Below are 18,624 nucleotides of genomic sequence, written 5' to 3'. Positions count from 1 at the left end.
CAATTTAAGCAGGTTGGCCCTTTGTATAACCAAGTGGCGGTGAGAGAAATCTTCTTTCTGAAATGTTTATTGTTTTATATTCTTTAACGATAAGAGTTAGGTCATATCATAAACTCTTAGAATGTGGCCATATATCTATGAAGTCTATTATACGCATTATTTTCTATTAAAACTTTAAAGCTGCTTGAATAGCTATATGTGATAGATAGGAAATATGGTTTCTCAAAAATATGCATGTTATTCTCCGAAGCCAATGTTATCAGCCATGACAAATGGGCTGAGGTATTCACCTTGGCGCCGGGACAGCCTTTATTCACATCCATTTTTGATGTAAAAACTCTGATGCAGATGGAGGAGCATCATGGAACTGCCCGCCCCTGCCTTTGTTTGCATGTGTTATTAAACACTTGAGGAATAGTAAAGAGTAAGCTATATGGATGTTATAAACGGTCTTTCCATTCTTTTGAGTTACAACGTCAACCATTCAGACTTGCTTTCTCTCTAGATACTTCACAATGAGCAAGTCCAATTAAAAGGGTGGCTACAATTGTTTTCACCTGCAAAATTTGTTCTAGGCAGGCAAATGAAATTAGCATCATGTGTTTACACTAGACTTATGTCACCTTCAGATGAGAAATAAGTTACCTTGCTGTGAATTTTTAGTTAAATAACCATTTTAACTGAGATTTTTTTCCTTTGTGATTCAAAAAATGAACGGGAACAAAATGGTAGGTTAAAAAAAATTTTAAATAAAAAAAAATCTTGATTACAGTTTTACTTTTTACATGTAGAAATACCCAAAGTGAAAACTTGTCATTTCATCCAGTTTTATCTGGATGGTGTCTAGAGGAAAGCAACAAAAATAAGTGCAGAAAACTGAAGTCATTACACATGTAGGAAAACGCATGATTTGCATATAATTCTGCTTTATAAGCCATATACATGTGTATACATTGTGCATACATGTGTAATAGCACAATGTATCTGTACACATATTTCCCAATTTACATGTGTTATTGCTCTGATTACTTTTAAAGGTCTGTAAATACATTAGAAAGAACATGTATGCAATGAATATAAAGGTATGTACTGTTCACCTGATGTTTCATAGTTGAGGGATTTGAGCTGAGTCAGTTACAAATGCGTGTGTTCAATCACTTGAGTTGTAAAGCCCCTTATGTCATCATCTCCCCACAAGTCCTTGATCGTCAGGGTCATTTCAGAGAAGCACGAAACTTGTTCACATTATTTCCTTGGACAATGAAGTTGGCAAAGGGTAGATCAGTGCAAATACTGGCTGAACCGTGAATGAGGCTAACGCCATGTTAGGATTGTTGAGGAGCACCCTCCTGCAGCAGCATAAGAGCTTTCAGAACTCTAGACACAGCAAGTTCTCATGAGATGATAAAGCTTTACAACTAAAATTTTCAAGCAAAAAAAAAACAAAACGGAAGTTTCCAAATCAGTCATTAAACTTTCTTTGTTAATTTTTTCTGAACTTTTATTTAAAATATCATATTCATCACCCTATTTTTAAATAATTTTGCAATTTCATGAAATAATATCTTTCCAGTCAAAATATAAAACATCTACATAAATAATACTGTATACTGATATATAACATTTGGAAACTTTTCTGAATTTAACTGCTCATCTGCTGCCACTGTGCACTAATCATGTCAGAGTTGAAGGGATATCACAAGGCATTTGCAATTTCCAAGCACTGTGACTGTATTTACTGATAAAATAGTAATGAATAAAAGCAAAAATCTGTCAGATCTTGGTTGATCTCTCTAGTAGACCATTGCTTTGATGGGAATTTGTCATCTATTTAGCAAAAGAAAAATAAGCAATTTTCTCCAATAAGAAATGCAAAACAGTTTCTAATCCATCCTCATACTAATATCCAGGGAATTTAATGAAAATAATGTCTACTGTTGCAAAGTTAGTTAGTTTGATGTAGTTTATCTTAGTTTTAATGCAAAAATTAAAATAAGTGGCTGACTCGGGGCATAGAAAACTCCATGAAAGCAAATTATTGTCCTCTTACATATAAAATTTCATTCTTACATAAATTTGTTCTCACTATATAACAAATTTTTTCTTCATTCAAGGTTGAAATTTAAGATAAGATAGTCCTATTTAAATATTTAATAAATTAAATACAAATACTACATTTATCAAGTTATATTTTCATTTAGTAAGGTTTACGGAGACTTGTTTTCCAAATGTCAAAAGCACCAGGGTCCTTAGGGTAACATTTAACCTGATGTATTTAATATACTGTGTTGCGTGAATGCATGGCATTGTAGGAAGATGTTATTAGTTTTTGTAGGATCTAGGTACTTTTGCTCTCAATTTCGCTCAACAAATGATTGATTATGAAGAACCAGCAGGTTAACAGTAACTGTAGTTTACGACAGTGTTAATAGTCACTGTAGATATTCCCCAAATCCTGTTGTGAAGCCTGTAAGAACAGTATTGTCATTTTATTCCAAAAAAAGGAAAACAAACAAACAAACAAACAAAAACAGCGAACACTGTAAATAGAGAAAGATGATCGGAGAGATGATGGAAGGTGAGATATCCAGCGAAGGTAGCCTGTAGGACAGATTGACACAATGCCATCTCTTTTATAAGGGACCCAACTCCCCCGAGGAAGGAGAGCTTCATTTAGATATTTTACTTAAAGAGAAAGTGATTAGTTTTTATGGACTTTCTGAAAGAACTCCCAAATAGACTGAAGAGCCGAGGACAGAAGTTACAGATGCCATTATATCAAATGCAAAGAAGCCCTGAAAAGTGCGTTTTTTAAATTTTTATGTACTTGTGTATTTTATCTGTATGTACCTCTACATGTAGTTTCAATGATTATATAAACATGTTCTAGACATTCACTTTTCCCCATTATTTAATACAATGTCTTAATGTTTATACCACAAAGCTTTAGAAACTTGTGGTTTTATCCTTTTGTGGGGGCGGGAAATGATGTAATGTAAGGCCTCCGCGACTCGTGGTGAATTACATTCAGCATGTAATGATCATTTCTAAGGGCAGCTTGAAGGAACTGTAGCTTCTCTTTACAACTCGGTAGTGGGTGCGTCTGGATATCGCTGGAGCTCTACTGCCCTCTACTGGGAAGCCTGGGTAAGTGCCTCTACTCCTGTCTTGCGTCCTAAATTTCAATTTTCTTTGGTTTTGCTCACGTATAAATGGATCATAACTTAAAAGTATCTTCAAGTTAACTTTGAAACATTTTTTAATTCCATACAGAAAAAGAAAACTTAATCAGTATCATACGCCTTAGTTCAAGCATTTCTGGGTTTATTTGCTGTGGAGAGATTGGGAAAGCAGTGTCCAAACATAAAAATGACAACTTTCGCAGATGAACAGATATAGTTCCATTTATCCTCGGCTTTTCTGGGACCGTGCCTGTGCGTGGAAAGTGTGGTGCTACCTAAGCTGCTGACGGATCTAATTTCAAGGCTCGTTGTTATTTAAAGGAGAGCTATTTCGTTTCTCTGTTCCTTCGTGCCATCTCCCATCTCGAAACACAAGGACGCTCAGTGATCTTACCCAGAATAACCTTGCATCTCTTCACTGCAGCCCCTTTGTTTCCTCCCAGTCACACCCCACCTATGGAACAGTGCCTCCCTGGGAAACTGAATTTGAAATGTATAACCCAGGAAAAAATGAACTATAAATTAGCATATCCAAGCTCCAATTTAATCCTGATATGGGATATGAATAATCTATAATAAGATTGGTCAATATCACAGTGCATCAAACTTGTTAATCAATTAGCTTTCTGTATATCAAGTAAAATAAATATTTTTTAAACGGGAGTACGAAAGGCATGGCATAGCTGAAGTTTAAATTCAAGCTTTGTATCTTCTATATATAATGTATTATGTTTTTCAAAAACTTTTTATTAGGAAAGCTATACCAGACGCATAATCACTATACAATGATTAAACATTACCTTTACAATTTATAATCACTGAAATTACAGAATAAATATATGCACATTTCTTTTGAATCTTTGTGTGTGAGAGAGAAAACATTAAAAGTGCTTCCTACAAAGCTGTTAGTGATATATACCCAGTTGCTTTTTTATTTTTTTAATATCATATATATATATATATAAGAAAGTGCAGATGTTCTCAAAAAATCTTGGCATCAGGATGAAAGGTCACAAGGAGGGTGCTCATCCCTAGGTGTGTCTCCAGCTGTTAAACCAACAAGCCTTCACTTCAGTAGGATCCAGCCTCGAATGTGACTCTTCCCAGGGTGGTAGGAGAGATGCTGTGAACTGTACACTAGGAAGGAAGGGCATGTGGACCTATGGCGAGGAAAAGATGGATCAAACCCGAACTAAGCAGATCAAGTCGTATGGGAGGTGTGTGTGTGTGTGTGTGTGTGTGTGTGTGTGTGTGTGTGTGTGTGCACGTGCACGTGCTGCACCCAGTGCAGACTGAGGGACCTAAGTGTATGTAGAGGTTTTCTGTGTGCATATGAGTCAGTGTGTGAGAGACGACAGTGTGAGAACATTCGAGCAAGACCCGCCCCTCCCTCCCCATCCTGCAGTTTTGAAGCATGCAGCAAACTGCATTGTTAATACATGTACAGAATCTGTGCCACGATGGGAAAAAGGAGAGACAGCCATAAATGTCAACCTCCCCCCTCCCTTTCAAACAAAACTGCAACTAAAGGGAAGAAAAGTTACTGAAAATAAAAGGACACATTGAATTTTACTCAATTAGGATCAATACAACGATCCCCGATATACCTCACACATGGCACAGTCAAAGTCTCGAGTTTCAGTATAAAAAATAATGATAACATTTGCTGGCAAAAGTCTGCGAAGGCACTTCATTGATTAATGATCTGAGTATGGCCCTTCCTCAAAATCACATCTGAGAGGGGAGAGCCCACTTCTGTATTCTCTAGTTATCATGCGTTTCAGTTCTGTCCTGGGCAGGCGGGAACTGTGAGGTGGAGTTACCGGGACAAGTATAATGGGAGCCGGGGATATATTTCTTTTTATTTTCCTTTTCTCTTGAAAATCAAGACGAAGCCACCCTTTTATTCTCTTCTCTCTGTTAGAATCTGTATGCTGTCTTCTCCAGAACTTCGAGGTAATCCGGCTTAGTTTGAAGTTTGGCCCTTAAATCGAGGTAATCACTTTTGGGGGTTTGGTGGTCTGTGAAGCCCTTTCCAGCCGAGAAGAGAAGGGTTTCTTTGAGCCTGGCGTCCTGCTGTAAGTCTGGATATTGCATGCCAGGGGGGTGGACATGTAGTTCCTTTAATTTGGGCACTGTGCCATAGAGACAGTCCACAAATCCCACTGTGCACGGAGCAGGCTGTGGCCTCTCACGGTCTAGTAACAGACTGCCACCCACACAACCGCCCCCAGGGGGAAACAGCACCACCCCACCATTCTTCTCGTGGTGGCGGAACCCAGCCAAGTCTCCCCCAGTCCCTCCACCTACCCCTGAGACCCCACCGACTGCCGAGTGGTGAGGATGAGGGTGGTGATGGTTCACCGTCACTATGGTGTTGAGTTGGGAGTTGGAGACCGCCAGGGCCCACTCCTTCTCCTTTTCCAGCAAGGTCCGGTAGTTGTTGTGGTTCTCCTTGGGTGTTTCCGCAAACTGCTCACTTCCTAAGAGCACCTCACCCATTCCTGGAGGCTGCGTCGTCCCAGGACATCCACGTTCTGCAGCTCCTGTTTCCTGGGTTGCCGAGGCAGCCACTTCTTCCTCCTCTCGAGGCTTGTAGATGGGGTTGTTGCACATCTGGGTAACTGGGTGGGGGATGTACTCATACACATGACCCACGGGAGGGGCTTTCTCTGGAGAGGACAGAGTTGGTCGACCTCCACCTCCATTCCCACCGCCACTGCCCCCAGTGTCCTCGAACAGTCGGTGACATTGCATCTGGATTCCTGTAAGGTCCACACCTTCCTGCCGCTTGCTTCTAAAAGGCAGCTTCTTCCTACGGCGACGGAGCACATAAGCAAAGAGGCCTGCAGCAACAAAGACCGCTGAGAAAAATAGAACCAGCAGGCTGAGAATCAACACAGAAAGTGGTACAGGGCCCCCGGGAGGAGAGAACTCATACGGTGATGAACGTGTTGGTGCTCCATTAGGGTGGTAATCTCCGGGCTGCGGTGGGGATGGTCCAGGCGGTGCAATATGCAGCATCTCTGGGCATAAAACTTCCAGCTCAATAGTACGCACGTCACGGTGGGTGAGGTTCTCGGGGGTCCTACAGAGTACATCACCTACCACGCTGACTGAGCTGATGGTTTCGATCCACTGTTTAAAGGGGACCAGGTCACAAGTGCAGTCCCAAGGATTCTCATTGAGATCTATCTGCACAATGGCATTCAAGTGTTCAAGGACGCCAGCTACTGGCAGATAGAGGAAGTAGTTCTTCCTCAAGTTGAGCCGTGCTAGGGATGTACCTGCAAAGGCATCGGTTGGCAGGGTCCTAAGCAAGTTATTGTTGAGAAATAGCAGCTTCAAGTTGGGCATGAGGCTGAAGGCTGCAGGTTGGATTTCCCGGATGACGTTGAATTCAAAGTACAAGTAATGCAAGCTCTGTAGACCTCGGAACATACCTGGTGTCAGCTTCTCTATGTCGTTGCCATTGAGAAAGAGACTCTTCAGGTTGGGCAGGTTGATGAAAGCCCCATCCTGGACATAGGAAATACGGTTGTTTCCCAGGTGCAAGAGATCCAAAGAAGAAAAATTCCAAAAATCAGAGCGATATATCTTCTGAATTAGATTGCTGCTCAGGTAGAGCTTCTTAGCGTTCAAGGGCCTTGGAAGCAGCTCTGAGATATTGTTAAATCCTCGTTCTTTGCAGTTGACAGTCAAGCCAAGGTCATTAATATGTAAATTACATGTACACCCAGTAGGACATATAATGGGAATAGGTGGTCTGGTCTGATAGGGGGCAATGGGAGGTTGATTTGGACCAGGGTATAAAGCCTGGGATGTAGATGGTGGTCTGGGTGTTCGGGGCTGTTTGGTGGGTTTAGGCTGCTTGTTGGAGGACTTATATTCAACAGATGAAGCTGTAAAATGAACAGAGGACAACATTGAAGAAGGTTTCGTTGGCCAGGCATTCTCTTTGCTTGATGATAAGTGGGGAATCCCTAGACTGGCCTCCACCTCGGAATCGGACAACAATGGACAGAGTTCTGTCTTCTTGATTTCTCGGAGATCCTTCCCGTGGAAATGGAAAGGCGTCTCACAGGTGATGTCCCCCACCAGGGCGGTGTATGGGATCCGCTCCAGCCAGCTCTTCAGCTGTACGATCTCACAGGTGCAGTTCCAAGGGTTCTCTTCCAGCTGGAGTTCCATCAGGCTTCTGCCAATGTGATCTAGCATGCCACGGTAGAAGAGGACCTTTAACCTGTTTCCACGTAAATCCAGATGGGTTAAGGAGACAGCCTTAAATAAATTGGTTGGAAGTACAGGAATGAGATTATCATTTAAGATAAGAACCCTCAATTTACTTAGGTTCCGAAATGCTCCACTCTCTATACGTTTAATGACATTGTAATCTGCCTGCAGGTATTCCAGGCTTTCTAAGCCAAGGAAGGTGTCATTTCTGAAGACATCTAGCTTGTTCTCATGAAGATATAGTCTCTTTAAAATCTTAAGACCATTAAAAGCGCCAGTTTGAATGTCCTGCAATGCGTTGTTCCCAAGGTTAATGGACACAGCATTATTTAAATGAAGGAAACTATTGGTGTACAGTTTTCGCATGGAATTCCTCTGAAGATACAGTTTAAAGGGTCTTGACCAGAACTCAGTAATCTGACTAATGTTTGTAAATCCTTTGCTGTCACAATGTATGTGGAAGAGGCTTTCTTTAACTTCGCAGTAGCATGGATCAAAACAGGGCTCATCTATTTCCTCTGAGTCCTCAATCAGGGGGATTGGAGTAGTCCATCCTAGAGCGATTGTGCTTAGAAGAATTATCCACAACATCCTCCCTCTGTGAAGCTTCTCAGCTATGGACGGCTTCATCATTCGTGGCTGATTACAAATCTGCAACAGAAATAAGGATGCAGAATTTTAGCTTTTTTTGTACTACCTGAATGGACTCCAACAACTGGGTTATTTATTTAAAAGGGGGGGGGGGTTGAAAACCTCAGCAGGTTTTGAATTGATGTTCCGAATGAGGCAGCAACATGCTTATTGTTTAAGATGTTCCCTGTATTTGCAGTTAAAGAGACTGACATATTGTAACGTACAGTGACATTTTCCCGAACCAAGCCCTGTTCAGTAAGTGTTATGTGACAAGAGCAAAAGCAGCTTGCACTGACTTCCTCTTATAAAAACAGCACAATCGGAAGCCTGACTCGGCCTTGGCATAGGCAGAATCAGCCATAAAGGCAATGGCTTAGTCATTTTACTTACTTTCCTCTGTAAACTCAGATTTGTCATTTAAAAATCTTGTGGGAAGTCATAGGAAAAGGGGGTGTTCTTCAAATCGTACAATGCAATATTAAAAAAAAGCATGTTATAACCCAAAGATATTAGAGTATGAAAAAAAAGGCGAGCCTATTGTCCAATATCAGATGCTGAGATGTGTAAGATTATAATGAAAAACTTAAGGTTTCTTTTAAGGAACCATGAAAAGTTACTTAATTACCTTGTGTGCTCAGTTCCATACTCAAACCCTAACCCTTTTTGCCCAAGCACAGAGAATATAAGTAACCTTTACTGAAATAAATAATTTCTACATATCTTTTCATTTGGCTGTTGAAAGCATTAGGAGTGATGAGATCTCTGAAGAATTAGGCCCATGCAATTGTCAGAGCTAAAGATAGTGACAGCTAAAGGGGGCTAAGCCTGGGAGTGTCTGAAGCAAAACACTTGCAAGAGCTTAGTTTGGAGTGAGTCTGTGCTTTGGGGAATCAACTGAGAAACCATAAAAAGCTGTAAGGGGACAGGAACTGCCGAGAAAAGAAGTAGGTAGTTAAAGGTTATAATGGATGAGAATCTCAATTCTTGCTGATAAATTATCTAGCTTGTGAAAACATTTTAGAAAAGACGTTTACTTTTCCGATGAGAAGGCATGAATCTGGTGGCCTATTCTGGGAACATACAGTGCCTCCTTCAAAGGTTTTCGTGCTTTGCTGAGTACCCTCAGCATATGAAACTGTGTATATAAATACATCAAAATAGTCCACTCTTATTACATTGTTCTTCCCAAGTCAGTGAAATGTCAATGGAATTTAAGTGTTAATTTTAATCAGTAAAAGAAATCAAAGTCTTTAACATATGTTTTCTCCCACCTATGATATGTATATCAAGGAAATATTCCTTAACTTGGAACCCAAGGAACACAAGAAGATAATTTAGAGGGAAAGTGGGAAGACTCTATCTTTACATTCCACTGGCATATCATGAGCACAGCTGCAAGGAGAAACTCTTGAGAAAGCAAAGTGGAATCTGCCTCCGGCATGTAATAGTCAATTTTTAGAAACAATTAAATGAAAAGGAGACAGAGAAAGCAGATGAGGGCACATAGCAGTATCACTTGGTCTTCCCTAGGCTTCCTTGTAAAATGTTAGCATCTACTTACATTCCTCCCCATCATTTCTAGAACATGCTTTTTCTCGGTTTTCACACCTCTGGGCTTTAGACAACCAGGCTGTAGGAGTCTCTGACTTACCTATTTTGCAGGAGGTTTGCATTTTTGTTTTTAATTTTTGTTTCTCAGCACTGACTATAGAAAAGAACTTAAAAAAAAAAAAAAACGAACAGCAACAAAACAAAGCTTGAGTTTACGGTTTCTCTCTTATCCAGTCTGGTCTTGCTGAAGCTAGGGGGCTAGAGAAGAGGGGACGAGGCCGTTAAAAAAAAAATAAATTAAAAAGCTAGCTTGAGACGTGCAGAGAATGCAATGGGCGCTTCAATGGGCTTCTTTAGGATGCAGGACTGCCGCTTGGCACTCTCAATAGAGGAGGGAGGAGATGAAGCTGCAGAAGCCTTTCCAGCTCCTCTGCTGCGGGGCCGTCGCCTCCGTGGCTGCTCTCCCGGGTTACCCTACACCATTGGGCACGCGGGGTGGGGGGGAGGGAGGGAGAGGAGTGGGGGCAGGCTCAATCACAGTGTAGGATTCGGACTTGTTCGGCGCTGTATTTTTTACTTGATTTTTAATGCGTGCTGAAAATCGTCCATCATTTCGCGTCATGAAAATAATGGGCTTCAAGAAGTGGAACACGCTTAGCCTTGGGTCGGAGCAAGCCCTGTCTATATACTTGTGTGTGTGTGTGTGTGTGTGTGTGTGTGCACGTGCGCGCGCATAGGCGTGTGCGCGCAAGAGAGCATGAAGGGGAACTAAAAGAAGTACAGCATTCAAGAGAATAAATGTTCAGAAAAATAAAGCAAAATCGAGAAAGAGGAGGAGAGCACCTGAGAGAAACATTCCTTTGGAGGAAGGGCCTAGGGCTGAGGTTGAGAGGAGTACCTTCCCCTGGACCTTTGCTTTCTAGCTCCCATCTCTTGTGCAAGGGCTGTGCAAAGTGAAACCCTCTTTGGAACGGGCTTTTCTTTTCACAGAGCTCCCTTCAGAGGCTATGGGGAGCTAGATATCCACAGCCCGCAGATGGAAGGGCCCAGTCTGACTCGCTCGGGCTGGGTGTCCCAAATAAGGGCTCAGCCATCCTCAGATAGTTGGACTGACTTTCTCCTGCATTGTGCTTCGATCCCTTTGCACCAGAATCTTTTTGTTGCTACTCAAAGCCTTCGATTTCCTTTGAACCCAACAGTCATGCATTTCCTTCCAACTTTCTACTTTTCCTTCCTACCTTCTTTTTTCTTCTTTCCTTCCTTCCATCCTTTCTTCATTCTTTCATTCCTTCCCAGCTTCTTTCTCTCAATCCCTCCATCCCTTCCTCCCTATCTCTCCCTCTCCTTTCCTTCCTTCCCTTCCTCACGATCCCACCTCCTCTCCTCCCCAAGTAGGGGGATGAAGAACCTTGAATAGAAACGGGACAATTCACAGTCTTCTGGAATACCTCAAGGGAGGGAGATTGTTGGCATTGGTTGTCGCCTCTTTTAGTTCCTCCTGCTGAACTTCACTCCTCTCCTCTTCCTTCTACCTTTCCACTTCTCTTTCCTTTCTAGTATTCTCCAAAAGCAATAATAATGAGTATCAGGATGGGAGATGATTGAATGAAGGTTTGACAAGGTGATAGCAAATAGTTCGCTCTCTCCCTCTAAAAGGAATTTTCAAAGGCCCTATGGGTTAGACGAAAGCACAACTTGCTGGTGAATCTGGGGAATGTCAAACAAGCAGCAAGAGGATCTGTAAAGCAGGAAGTGTGTTGTTTGTCTAGAATACAGGAACCCCTTCCCCCATCCTGTCTCCAATTCCTAAGGGGCGGGGGCTTCCTGACCACTAAATAAAAGAACTCCATTGCCAGGACCTCAAAGTTGGTGAGAGAGAAGATGGATTTCCCTTAAGTCATCATACAAAATCAAATTACAAAAAGGGAAGAAGGAGGAGGAGGAGAAAAGGAAGAAGAAGAAGAAGAAGAAGAAGAAGAAGAAGAAGAAGAAGAAGAAGAAGAAGAAGAAGAGCTGGTGGAGGAGGAGGAGGGTCAGCAGCATGGGTATGAATTTCTTACCAATCTCAAATCTATTTTATCTAGTTCACCAAAGCGTTCCTTAAAAGTCAGTACAAGATCTAGATGATAGCTTGCCTGAAAAATATCTGTGCTGCTGTCCCTTGCCCCACAGTAGCTAAGATTGGAAACAGTGATGACACTCAGTAAGCAGGCAGAAAAGACTCTTTAAAATCCTGCACCCTTCACTTTCCAGACCCACCCTTTTCTCAGAGAGGGCTCCACCTGGAAACAAGCTTAGACAGAAAGGCTGTACTCAGGACACGGCCCTTTCTGCCTCCCTCCCCAGCACCCCCAGCCCAGCACCTTGGTCACCCAGCCTGCAAAGGTAGCAGGTGTTCCCGGGATCCTGGGGCACCCTGGGCTCTAGTGGAATGAAAGGGTAATCAGGAGGCTATCCTGGGCTTCCCAGTCACGGGAAATGGCCTCTGCAGCCGCGTCCCAGGGGTCTCTGGAACTATAGTGCTGGACTTTGCCCACATCCTGAAGGCCCTTCCACAAGCTCCCTTTCCTTTATTTTAACGTTGCATGTCTGAAGAATGCGAAGGGCTCGGAAAGTTAGGGGATGCTGGGCCCTTTGAGCTGGTTTCTTCTGCGTCCTGCTGGGAGCGCCGGCACCATTTATTTGTCCAGAGAAGGACAAGAAGACAAGAAGCTCTTTCTACCCAGCGGTTGCCTTTCCCACCTCCCCCTCCTCAGCGCTCCCCCTTCATTCCAGATCTAAGATTAAATATTCCAATATGGAAGCGAAACGATCTCCCTGGAACAAATAATTAAAATGCTGCATCATTCATTTTCTGGAGAGCTATGAGCTTCTATAGAACCTTTTATAATCTACTGCCGGCAGGCGAGGCACACAACGCATATATATATATATATATATATATATATATATATATATATATATATATCCGTTTTCCTTCTGCCTCTTAAAATACAACCCAGCGCTCCACGGGGTGGGTGGGGGGAGGGTTTCTCCCCTTGGCCACCTGGCCTATATGTTGGAGTTAGGATGTCTTTCCCCTTAAGAAGGGGGTCTGAGGTTGTATTAGTCTCCACAAGCCCTTCCTTCACCAATGCCCTTACATCTATCAGATCCAATTCTTTTAAAAAAATAATATTAACAATAATAATAATAATAAATCCTAACACCTGTGAGTGTATGGAAGGTCCAGCGGTCAAAGTCTACGCGTTCTACAGCACACATCCTACATAAGAGGCACCCTGATTTCAATCAGGCAAAGTAGGAACGGATGGCGACGAGTACCTATGGTGCAGAGCGCTCAGGATCTCCGAGGTTCGCTCCGAGGGGCTTCCCAGCGGGAGGGGCAAACTCTCCGCGAGGCTGCATTGTATCCGTCATTCTGTCGCCCAGGATCTTCCCCTCTTCCGGCCACCAACTTTCGGAAAGGCTACCAAATCACGCTTGTAATCCGTTTTGAGTGGTCCACCTTTGAGATTTACAGGGAAATGGTCGCTGCATAGCGATGGGAGATGAGGGCGCGCACCTAGCGCGGTGATGCTGGAGACCGAGGGCTCAGGACCACAGCTCTTGTTCCTTGCCCCAGATGGCAGGCAGGCTGTGTGAGCGTCCCAGGACCGGGATCGCCTGATCGAAAATCTTGGTGCTCTTCCTTCAGTGGCCAGCTCCCCCGGTGCCCGGGAGCACGGGTTCCTTTCTGGATTTCTCTCTTTCTGTGTCTCCCTGAAAGATTGTCTCTCACAGAGCAATCCCTGCCTGCGGCCTCGGTCTACTGGAGGAGATGCAGCTAGCCCTTGCCTTTCCCGAGTGTCTTTGCTCTTTGCCCTTTGGATGGGTGGGAGTGGGGGTGGGTGGCGTGGAGATGAGAGAAGACAGGGTGGGGAGAGACAGAAAGGAGGCAGGAAGGGGGCGACTAGATCTCAGATCCCAGCGTTGGTCAGGTGGCGGGGTAGGGGGTGGGGGCGAGGACACAGATACAACAGTATGGCTGTACACACCACATTGCACTTGGCGTTGAGAAATCTCAGGCAGAACACGAAGGCGATGCGATCCCGTTGGCGGAGTGTGAGTCCCCTGACAGCCCACCATTCGTGCGCCCTCACTTCTCCAGCCGGAGGACAAGGGGAGGTGGGCAGCGGAGGGGGGCGAGCGTTTCAGGCCAAGGAGACGCTCCCGGCGGCGGCGGTGGCGGCGACCGCATCTTTTTAAGACTGACCTGCTTTAAAAGTACCGCTTTGATGGCCTAGGAAATAACTAAAATCAGATTACACGTTACTTACCAAACGTCTGCCTCTAAACTGGGAGCGCCAGGTCGGGGAATAGGAGGCAATATAGAAAACGCAGGGCTGGAACCTGAATGCAAAGCCATCAGCCGCCCCCAAATCGCGCACCGAGGGAGCGGCGCTCGGGAGCCCCCAGATCAGCCCATCGCTGGAGCCTCAGCCAGCTTGTCCCCCCGCACCCCCGGCCCCTCCTCCGCGCCAACTGTGTAAATCAGCCGCCGCAGTCCTCTCGCCGCGCATCGCAGGCAAATCCCTGCTTAGGAAGCAAGTGATTCTCTCTCTCTCTCTCTCTCTCTCTCTCTCTCTCTCTCTCTCTCTCTCAATCTCTCTCTCTCTCTCCTTTTTATTTATTGGTCACAATTTGCCAGCTCCACTAAGAGAGATCCTGTCAGGAAGTCAGCATTCTGTATCTGTAGATTGATTTTTAACTTTTGCAAATGAGAGATGGCTGTTTGGAAAATTACAGTCCAAACCGAAGGGGGTGGGGCGGGAGAGATGATCAAATTAAGAACATCTGAACTGTATCGGGGGCGACATCGTTGAATGCCTCCCAGGAGCCATTCCAAGTGGTTTGCCGAAATCGCCAATGGTCAGGCAACATGGGTTGCAGTCTGAAAGTACACACGTTTCCTCGTCTCTTCATACTTGCTAACGCGGGGGTTTGAGAGGGGCGGTGATGAAACAGTAGCATGGCTGGAGGGGGGTGGGGTTTGAGAGCGAGCCGCCAGATACCAGTTCGTGACAAATTAAATGAGGACGTTATGAAGACGGCGACACACATGTGAAAGCGCTCCATGGTCCAGAAGACCACTGGCCCCACTGCAGTCTTGCTAATGCAGTCGCTCGCTGCTCCTCCATCCAATCTGCAGTGCAAACCAACGCAGTTCTTTTTTTAATAGATCCTTTTCATCAGCGACTGTGCTGGAGAAAGGGCAGCATTCCCACTACTCCCAAATTGTATATGGCGCTCTGTGGGAGACATCCCTGTATTCCTCCCAGATGTGAAAACCTCAATGTATGTCCTATCATCGTAAGCGTAAAATGAGCTTAACCCTAATTTCCGAAGTTTTCAAAAGAACTCAAGTTTATCTCTTGCAAAGAAGCAGAGCTTTCATTTAAGTTATATATGACAACTTTTAGGAGACAGATGTGGAGATATTTCACCCCTTGTAGGTTTTTGACCGTTTGCTTTATAGGTATGCAGCGCCACTGTCTAGTGGCATATTCCTATAGGCAAAAATGAGAGAACAGAATTAATTGGTCATGCCCCAAAAGAAGGCTCTGTTCAGCTTTCCAGAACACATGGGCATAGTTGGTTCAGTATGGTAAGGATGTAGGTACTCTGTACAGTGGGGGTTTAGAATGTTATAGTTACAGCGTTTCAGTTTGTTCCTCAGAATACTCAATGTCCTTTAAGATTATTAATAAAGTATCTACAATGACCCAGAACATGACCAAAGCACTGTGACATCAAGGCTGTTCTTTTTAAATATAGTCTTTCCATTTTATGAGGCAAAATCCAAATACTTCTATCAGTTGTTTCTGGTTTAATAATGCCTTCTTTGTGAGTCTTCTGGGTGTGAAGATTTGGGTGTGGAAGGAGCATTTGCCATAAAAGTTTTCCTAATGAGATTTCCAAATTGAGTTTCAAAGGGCGTTATCCAGGAAGGGCTGCCAACAGACTTTATTCATGTTCAAGAATAGATAAATAAATAATAAAAAAGCACCAGGCTTGAGATAAACAAAACTGCAATAGTAGGATGATGCTTCGGGGCCCCGTTGGGTGGTTGCGCAACTCGTGGGCTGCCATATTCTACGTAGGCAAGTGAGAAATTGCACAAATGCTTCTTGCCACTAGGCTGGAGGATAGAACCCTGAAAGAACGTCACGTCATCATGTCTCACTTTGCTGACTCTCTTTGACTCTTGGATCTACGTTTACTTTATTTGATTTTCATGGTTATTATTATTTTTTTTTTGATGGGAGGACTCCAAGTATACTCATGTAATTATTACTCCTAAGGAGCAACGCAAGGTGGAATTAATAGAATGGGTTGTTAGTATTAAAAATGAACACGACCAGTACAAGCAATTTCAGGCCAGATTTAAAAAAAAATGTGTAAAGTAAAATACCTTTGGTGTGTCTTTGTTCTGTGACGTGACATGTAGTGTTTACTACAAAGATATCTGTTGCTATACCGTTGCTTAATGAAACATTCACACTGTGAAAAGTAGGAACTTCAACTTCTAAAAAGAAATTTAGAAACCTTTTACTGATGACGTAATAGCAAGCAAAAGTGGAACCTAAAAACCAATATGTAAGAAGTAATTTTCGGACCAATCAAAAACCATATAAAACTAGCTATCACACATTTTGAGATATAAAGAAAACACATTTAAGAAAAAATTCTCTTTTAATTGCTCTGTCATCTTCCAGAAGAAAACACTAGAATTAAGATAAATAATGTTGACAGAGGCTTCTTGGCTAATTTATGTGCTATTCAAGTCAAATGGCTAAAAGCAGACCAATATTTTGGTATGTGAAACACTCATCAGAGTAATATAATGGTTTACTGAGCAATAGGATAGTTGCTCCTAAAGCCTAGTATCCTAAATGCAACCATCTTTGAAAAATCACAGCATACCCTGATTGTGGACCTGTTGTGTTCATCTGCTTTGAACTATTATGCAACACTTTTAAAGCCAACCTCTTTTCTTTATTTTACAGCCCCGTTAATTTTGCTCACCAAGTGAGCAAAAGGCCAACTGCAGCTTTATTTGAGCTACCACCACTGAGACAACTGGAAATAGTTATAAACACTGCTTTTAATGAGAATATCTGATGAAATATAAACAAGCATAAATGTAAGAAACGGAAGTTGGTGGCTCTATTGTGGGTTTTTTTTGCGGGGGGGTGGATGTAGATATTAATGAAGGAATTGAAGGACTTGAACAGTTGAAACAGAGGCCTAGACAGCTGCAGAAATGTTATTTGTGCAGATGTTCCTACACCTTCACAGATGAACACTTAGAAATATTTTTAAAGCTTCGAAAAGGGTTCCTACCCCCTTCCTGCAAAAAAAAAGTGTTTCTTGAAAATTTAGTGAACATTATGATGAAATTTGTGCTGTTAGTGATATTATCAAATTAATGTATTTAGCCTAAATGTGAAAAAAGTGTTATATGATATTCAATTACTCATTCTTTTATATTGTTTTACTAAAGAACCTCAGAACACTTTCTAGGCTTCCACTAAGTAAAACCTCAGATCATTTTTTAAGCAAACAGGTGTTTGAATCTGAAAGGTTAGTTCAGCTCTTTTGAGACAATCAAAGAGTATCTCTTCATTGAGAGCAGTGTTTCTGAAAGGTTTTTTTTACAGAAGGGATTAAACATGGATAATTCCTATATAATTTTCAAGGGGTTCTCCTAAACAACTAAGATATTGTAGATGTTAAAATAAAATTACAAACATAAAAGGTCATTGAAGTTCTAGCTGAGGAGAGATCAGTGAAATGCACTCATTGAAATGATTTGACTTTTGAATAATAAAATAGGAAATAAAAATAAGTATGACACATAATGTAAAAAGGTAAATAACATGAAGTTTACTAGTAAAGGAAGATTTCACACATACAACCATACTAACATGTGAGAAAGAAATAAGAATATTTTACAAATGCATTTACATTATTTCTTTGGCATTTTTATGTATACACATGTGTGTCCTCTCCCTGTATATGTGTGTGTGTGTGAGAGAGAGAGAGAGAGAGACAGAGACAGAGACAGAGAGAGACAGAGACAGAGAGAGAGAGAGAGACAGAGACAGACAGAGACAAAGAGAGAAAGAGAGCATTAATTACCATGCCACAGTATACTTGTGAATGTTAAATGTCAACTTGAAGGAGTTCTCCCCTAACCATGTGCAATTCTGAGGATCAATTTTACATCATCAGCCTTGGTAGCAAGTAACTTTATGTACTGCTTGACCTCTTACCAAGCCTGATAATAATTTTGTAGAAACACACAGTCATTTTCATGGGACTGGAAATATAAGTCTAACACAGTGGTTTTTAACCTGTAGATCACGACCCTTTTGTAGGTCATATATCAGATATCCTGCATATCAGATATTTACATTTGGCCTCATAACAGTAGCAAAATCACTGCAACAAAATAATTTTATGGCTAACCATAATATGGGGAACTGTATTAAAGAGTGCAACATAAGAAACGTTGACTACTACTGGCCTAGCATGATCAATTATGTAATATTGGAAATCTATACTTTAATACCTGAAGTCAAGGTTTAGTCAAGACAATCCTTAAATATTGCCAATGTGGTAGAGCTTGGTGCATTTGGTACCACTCCACTTCCCTTCTCATCCAGATCCTTTCCCTTTTTGTCTCTCTTTAGAAAAGAAAAAGTTTCTAAGATAGAAGCAAAACATAACAGAATAAAATATAAAAAGGTAAAAGAAAAGCCGTCACACTGCAGTTGGACAAGACAAACCAACAGAAAGAAAAAAACTACAATCAGAACTTCTGAGTTCACAAACTCAGGTGTACCACCGAAGCACTGAACTGGAAGCTATAATTTATATGCACAGGGCCTGGTGCAGACCCATGCAGGCCCTGTGCTTCTTACTTCAGTCTCTGTAAGTTCCTATGTGCTTTATTTAGTTGGTTTAGAGGGCCTTGCTC

At 42.4% G+C, this 18,624-nt stretch overlaps 1 protein-coding gene across 3 annotated transcripts; it reads right to left on the bottom strand.

Moving 5' to 3' along the window:
- Positions 1–3,303: 3,303 nt before the first annotated feature.
- On the bottom strand, positions 3,304–14,081 carry Slitrk3 (SLIT and NTRK like family member 3). Of its 3 annotated transcripts, none has more exons than XM_087899453.1 (2): positions 13,919–14,081; positions 3,304–8,066 (listed from the first exon to the last, which is right to left on the bottom strand). In XM_087899453.1, the coding sequence occupies exon 2, from the start codon at positions 8,046–8,048 to the stop codon at positions 5,103–5,105; it is 2,946 nt and encodes a 981-aa protein (XP_087755579.1). In that variant the 5' UTR covers positions 8,049–8,066; positions 13,919–14,081; the 3' UTR covers positions 3,304–5,102. The 3 variants fall into 3 exon arrangements, with proteins under 3 accessions (XP_087755579.1, XP_085538620.2, XP_048280714.3); XM_085682494.2 differs by lacking the exon at positions 13,919–14,081 and adding an exon at positions 12,809–13,513; XM_048424757.3 differs by lacking the exon at positions 13,919–14,081 and adding an exon at positions 12,924–13,512.
- Between the last annotated feature and the right edge of the window lie 4,543 nt (positions 14,082–18,624).

The sequence above is a fragment of the Myodes glareolus genome, chromosome 20 (genome assembly GCF_982192425.1).
Source record: "Myodes glareolus chromosome 20, mMyoGla1.1, whole genome shotgun sequence".
In the NCBI taxonomy this organism is placed as follows: Eukaryota; Metazoa; Chordata; class Mammalia; order Rodentia; family Cricetidae; genus Myodes; species Myodes glareolus.
This window is presented reverse-complemented; position numbering and strand designations above follow the sequence as displayed.